At 48.3% G+C, this 6,669-nt stretch overlaps 1 protein-coding gene across 1 annotated transcript in view; it reads right to left on the bottom strand.

Annotated features, from left to right (window-relative positions):
• CRHR2 (corticotropin releasing hormone receptor 2) overlaps nucleotides 1-6,042 on the bottom strand; it is a 202,015-nt gene extending 195,973 nt beyond the window's left edge. The window contains exon 1 of the mRNA XM_081882589.1: nucleotides 5,818-6,042. Coding sequence (XP_081738715.1) covers nucleotides 5,818-5,886 — 69 coding nt within the window. The 5' untranslated portion in view covers nucleotides 5,887-6,042. The remainder of the gene's footprint in view (nucleotides 1-5,817) is intronic.
• Between the last annotated feature and the right edge of the window lie 627 nt (nucleotides 6,043-6,669).

Below are 6,669 nucleotides of genomic sequence, written 5' to 3' on the forward strand. Positions count from 1 at the left end.
GGAAACTGTCACGCCGAGAGGCCAGACGACGTGTTTCCGTTAAAGAGCTTTTATGTTGGAAACGATTCCGAAAGCAGCCACTTTCGGATTCTACTAGTGATTGACGCAGCCATGCTGGAGGGGCTCCGTCACAGGCAGAGGTTTGAAAACCTGATCAAACTCTGAGGGACTTGCATTTTACGCACAAGCAGCTCATCGTCCCATCACACCCTGCAATATATATTTTTGACAGAGACAAAGGATTCATCTTTTCATTTTTTCATACTGTCCTATCAGATGCCTCCAGGAAGCCCAGAAATGATGTGAAGAACATGAGAACCTACCGGATCAGGCCATGTTGTCCAGCATTCTGATCTCACAAGGACCTGCCAGATACCTGTGGGAAACCGGCAAACAGGATTCGGCCACAAGAGCCCTCTCCCCTCTGGTGAGAAATTTTCTTAGAGGCTTAGAGATGTCTCCTGCTGTGCAGGAGGAGCTACTTCATGCAGGAGCTACTCACAAGTAAGCCTCTTTCCCCAAATAATGTTGGAAGGTGTCGTTTCCTAAGAGCTTTAAGGGGTGCTTAAAGCTCTTAGGAAAACCCCTATTCCCCTCCTAGGGCTACAATTCCCAGAGCGGTTTAACAATCAGTCCCTCTTCACAGAGAACTCTAGGAAATGCGGCTCAGAGGGAGGAACAGAGAGGTCTCTTAATAACTCTCAGCACCCTGAACAAACTACACCTCCCAGAATTCTTTGGGGGAAACCATGACTGTTTAAAGTGGTACACTACCACTTCAATGAGAGCTGGACCATAAAGAAGGCTGATCGCCAAAGAATTGATGCTTTGGAATTATGGTGCTGGAGGAGACTCTTGAGAGTCCCCTGGAAGATCACACCTATCAATTCTGAAGGAAATCAGCTCTGAGTGCTCACTGGAAGGACAGATCCTGAAGCTGAGGCTCCAATACTTTGGCCACCTCATGAGAAGAGAAGACTCCCTGGAAAAGACCCTGATGTTGGGAAAGATGGAGGGCGCAAGGAGAAGGGGGCGATAGAGGACGAGATGGTTGGACAGTCTTCTTGAAGCTACCAACATGAGTTTGACCAAACTGCGGGAAGCGGTGGAAGACAGGAGTGCCTGGCGTGCTCTGGTCCATGGGGTCATGAAGAGTTAGACATGACTAAACGACTAAACACCAACAGCAATAGCTTCAACAACACATGTGGTATCCAGGGCACACTGTGTTCCTATTGCATACTCAGATACCAGGGATGCAGGTGACTCTGTGGTCTAAACCACTGACCCTCTTGGGCTTGCCGATCAGAAGGTCAGCAGTTCGAATCCCTGCAACAGGGTGAGCTCCCGTTGCTGTGTCCCAGCTCCTGCCAACCTACAGTTCGAAAGCACGCCACTGCAAGTAGATAAATAGGTACCGCCGCAGTGAGAAGATAAATGGCGTTTCCATGCACTCTGGTTTCCATCACGATGTTCTGTTGTGCCAGAAGCAGTTTAGCCATGCTTGCCATATGACCCAGAAAGCTGTCTGTGGACAAACGCCGGCTCCTTGGCCTAAAAGCTAGATGAGCGCCGCAACCCCATAGTCGCCTTTTACTAGACTTAACCGCCCAGGGGTTACCTTTTTACCTACTCAGATACCTTGAGAGACTACATTTGCCAAGACACCTTGCTGATTGCACACATTCACAAGCTTGCCCTGCATTTTGTGTTGAAGAAATTCGGGGAAACTGTGCTCATCTCGTAATATAATTGAACATTACAAGATGGGGAATGTTTGCATTATGAACTGTATAAATCACTATGTGGAATCTGACTCTATTGAGTCATGGCCAATCCTGAACGGACCCATCAGGAAAGGAATAAGAGCCATTCCACACATGACACAGCCACCAAGTGTACATTTGCAAACTTTCTGATACATGTACCCTGATGATACATTTGTTTGATTATTAAGTTACATTTTGTGGCTAATTTAAAACAAAAAAGGTAATTGCGCATCTGAAAACAGAAAGTCAATTCCTTAAGTCAAAGGCGTGTGAACTGCTGCAAAGCGGTGCCATTCCCCAAATATTTTTTTGTTTTTCCAGAGCTGCAGAATATCTTCGCCTCAAACTGTCAAACCATCGCTACAGATTAAGGTTTCATCAGAAATTAAAATTCAGCCTACATTGTTTCACACAGTGGTGGGGATTTATGCCTGGTTATAATTTGTATGTTTTATTTTATTTTTAAAAGGCAACCACATCCAGCTTTTGCACAGAACTGCAACTTGGTGGGGGACTGCGGTTCTCCAGATGTTGTCAAAATCCAACTCACATCTGCCCCAACCAGCATGGCCAATGATTGGGAACGATGGGAGTTGTAGTCTGACTAGGTCAGAGGCTCCTCCATCCTTGCTTGTAGATACTATCTTATCAGAAGGTCCATTCCATATGATATAGGAACAGGGTCTTCACTGTGGTGGCACCTACCTTTTGAAATCCCCTCCCATGAAATATTATTCAGGTGCCCTCTCTACTGTGTTTCTGGAACCTACTAAAGATCTTTCAACATGCCCCTTAAGCAGAGATATTCACCCCAGTCTACACCCAAATTGGAATTGTTTTTAATTGTTTTCATATATATGGATTTTGAGATATTTTTATTGCATTATTTAATCACTGATGTGTTTGACACCCTGGCCTCTTATAGAATCACAGAATCGTAGAAGGTTTTATTTACACATATCATAGAATTGTAGCATTAGGAGGGACACTGAGGGTCATCTAGTCTAACCTACTGGCTCCAACTCCCATAAGCCCAAGCCAACAAGGCTAATGGTCAGGGATGATGGGAACTGTAGTCCAGAAACTTCTGAAGGTTCACATGCCTCACAGGTTCCACACTTGTAGATAGTACTGAGCTAGAGGGATGCATAATGTGAGTTTCTATAAGGCAGTTTCCTATGTTCCAAAGTAGACATTAAGCTTTCCTAATTGCTGGATTAAAAACAAACCCCAGAATTTGCATTAAATATTAAAATTCCATTACTTCCAAAGTCTGGTCCAAATCATTCTGGCAGCCATTCCAAAATCCACCAAACTTTTAACAAAATCTACTTACGAGCCATGCTTGCCTGAGCAAACATTATGTATTGTCGATCATGCTGTTTGTGACATTCCATCCTTTACACCCGAAACTGCATGTATTCTTAGTGACGACTTAATTTCTTGCACTATCTTTTGCTGGTACAAAACATATGTATCCACACAAAAAATGTGGGTTGTAATCCAGTGAGAGCAGTCAAGTACAACATTCCTTGTAATGTTAGAGAAGACATACGGGGGAATGTTTGGTCCAGCCAGTTGAAAACTTCCTGTTTTCCTCCTGAATGGAGCATCCTTACTTTGGCATGTGACTAGAGGTGGGCATGACCTTACCTGTCCAGGTAACAAAAGGACAAGGCATGCTGCCACACCCTCTCTTTTTCACTTCCTTCTTTGACCAGCTTTTAGCTAGGACTGCTCTGCTAGCTCTCAGCCGGCAGAAGCGCTGGATTATTTCCCCATATTGGGTTGATCCACATGTACATATGTGTAACTAAGTCTGCCTTTGGGGATCCAACTGTGAACTGATGTGAGTAAACTTCTTTTATTGACTTTAAATAAGATTGTCGTGTCTTTGTTCTTTTAAGAGGGATAAAAGGGAACTTACCAATACTGAATTGTATGATTGTGAGAGGTTTACACAAGCCTGCAACCAGCTATCTGCTGTGCATGTAAAAGAGGAATGCAAACTCTGCTAAGTAAAGGAACTTGCTAGTGCAAGTTAGGAAGAATATTAATAAACAATATATCCTCTCCTGCCACCCTGAACATTGCCACAACAAACGCATTTGTATTGTTGACACTTTTCAGTCTCTTCCCTTTGTCCACCAAATCGCTATTCTCATGCGCAACACATGCCTTCAGGGCATGGCATAATGGAGCTAACTTCTTGAATAACTAAGCAGATATATGGGCCTGATCCACACCGGGGCGGGAGGCAGCCTAGCAGCTCTACGTGGTGGAAGAGGAATATACATTTGTATTCATTGTGCAGGAATGCAACCATCCATTTAGTTAGCTATAGACTACAAAACCCATAGTGCAGTGCAACCAAGAGGAATGGAACATGGCGAAAGACACCCAAGGAACTGAAATCGACACACAATCGGAACCAGCTGAAATTATCAGCCACACCACCGTGGGAACACAACGACAAAAATGGACTCCTGACACAACCTATTATGTAATAATAATAATTGCCTTCTAAGCCCATCTCAAGGCAATGCACAGAATGCAATAAAAAACAGATCTGCAAGCACTGAGCAGTAGACAAATTTAATAAAGGATAATAATAAATTTTAAAAGCTGCATCTTCATTGTTCACCCAAAGCTATGCAGTGAAGCGGCCAGATCCCTCTGCAGGGAGGGATTGCCACAATTTAGGGGCTGCTGCAGAGAAGGCCCTGTCTGAAGGATGGCAGTGGATCTACCACAAGAGCCCCCTCTACTGATCTTAACACCTGAGAGGGTCTGTAGGAGAGGAGGCTGTCTCTCAGATATTTAGGCCTAGGTTTGGGCCTTAGGGACCCCTAGTTCCAAGGAAGTCCCAGTGTGAAAAGGTGCAGCTGTGATTGCCTCTGGGAACAAACAAACTTCATTGCAGGCTGAAATCTGGATGTGATCATCTTTTTAGGGCACAAGGTGGTTAATTATAATAACCCTAATAATTATGAAGGGGGCTTGATTCAAAGCACACGGGAGCTGAATCCCAGAGCTTGTTGTTAACAGCATGACTTGTCCCTCACCCCATGAGCAAGGTGATTATGAAACCTATCTAAAAAGAGGTCTTCTGTTTATGTGCAGAGTGTTTCCCATTCTTCTTACTTCAGGGAAGGACCACCAATTTTGGGTGTGTTCTGGAGGCAATTGCACCGCAAAGCAAGTAGGGGAAAGATTGCAGTGAGTTCCCTGATTGTGTTATTTTTTAAAAGAAACTGATAAAAAGGGGGGGGGGAGGGATTTCTATGAAGGAATAAAATAAACTGGCAGGGAGTGAGAGAGAACATAAGAAGACCCTGACTGTGAGATGAGGCCAAAGACCCCTCTAGCCCAGTATCCTGTTCTCACAGCTGCTGGCCCTACCTCACAGGCTTGTTGTGAAGATAATGTGACGTGTGTGCGCACACGTGCGTAAACCACGTACGCCACCTCAGGGCGAAAGCAAGACATAAATATAGAAAGAAAGAAGGTGGCAGGTGCCCACAAGCAAGATCTGAGCACAACAACCCTCTCCTCAGCTGCATTAAAAGCGGGTTGGAATGGATGACCATTGGAACCCCTTCTAACTCTGCAATAATAGTATGAAATAAATAACCCCAGCGTTCCTCTGTGCCCTGCAATGTGCTCCCCGCTCCCCTTCCTTCCTGGGGGGGGGGATACCCCCTTCCTGCTACCTATGGGCCTTCACCCTCCGCCCCCAACCACTGGGGATGGGGCAGCAAGCCAGGCGTCGCAGATATGTGTACCAGAGCATCCTCGTGGCGCGCGCAAGGTCCTCGGAAACATCTCCAGGTAAGGCGCTTTTTTTTGGCAAAACCCGGAGAGCCGCTGCCGGTCCGTGTCGACACCACGGAGCTAGCCGAACCAACCAACCAACCAACCAAGCAGCTTCGCAGGTCCCTAACTACAGGTGAGAGCTAGGTGAGCGCGCGCGGGGGAGGGTTCCCCGTAGAGGCGTTTCTTCCTCCCCTCCCCCGCAGAGGAAAGAGACCTCTCTGCAGCCACTTACCGGCAGCAGGAAGAAGAAAGCGGTGGGGAGCGCTCGGGGGCTGCGCGGCTGGGCCGAGCGCCTCCCCATGAGGGCAGCCTCCGGTGCCGGCCGTCCTTTCGGCCTCACGCCCGCCCCGAGCGCGTCGCCTCCGGCAGGGACAAGCGCATCGCAGGCGCCCGGAGCCGCCGCCGCTAATAAAAGGCCAGTCCCAGGCAAACTAACTTCCTCTACTGCCGCAGAGCCGCCGCCTTCTCCTGCGCTCGCTGCGCGCTCCGCCCGAGGCTGCCTCGCTCAGGTCCCCCCTCCCCGCCCTTGAGCACCCAGGAGGAGGCAGCAGGAGGAGAAACTCCCGTTGCCTTCGGTTGCAGGGTCCCTCCTCTCTCTCTGTGTGTGCTAAGATCACAGATGAGGAAGACAAGGGGACCTCTGAGCAGGTGCAGAGGGCCTCCCCACCCCGCGCCTCCAGAAAGCTGCCCACGGACCCGGTGTCGTGGGGGCACTTCTCACGCGGGCGAAAGCGCAGGTTTTATGGAGAGCTCCTGGCTTCAGGAAGCAGGGCTTGGGTGGGGAAGGTATTCGGAGAGAGAGGGGGTGTGGGGGGGCTCCTGGGCACGTGCAAAGCTGTCTCCCCTCTCTCCACCGAAGCACCACAATCAGCCCATTCGCGGACTGGGGTGCATGAGTTGCAGCAGGTCAGCCTCCGTGGGTAGAACCTCCTCCCTGCAGGATCTGGTCCATCTGGTCCAGCAACCTGTTCTCCCAGACGTCCATGAGAAGTCCACCAGTAGATTGTTTCCACAGTGAGCAGGGACCCAAGAAGCTCTTGGGGTCCCAGGAGGAAGACTCGGACCACTGCAACGCAAGCCTAGG

Source organism: Podarcis melisellensis, assembly GCF_964234715.1.
Source record: "Podarcis melisellensis genome assembly, chromosome: 12".
NCBI classification, from domain to species: domain Eukaryota; kingdom Metazoa; phylum Chordata; class Lepidosauria; order Squamata; family Lacertidae; genus Podarcis; species Podarcis melisellensis.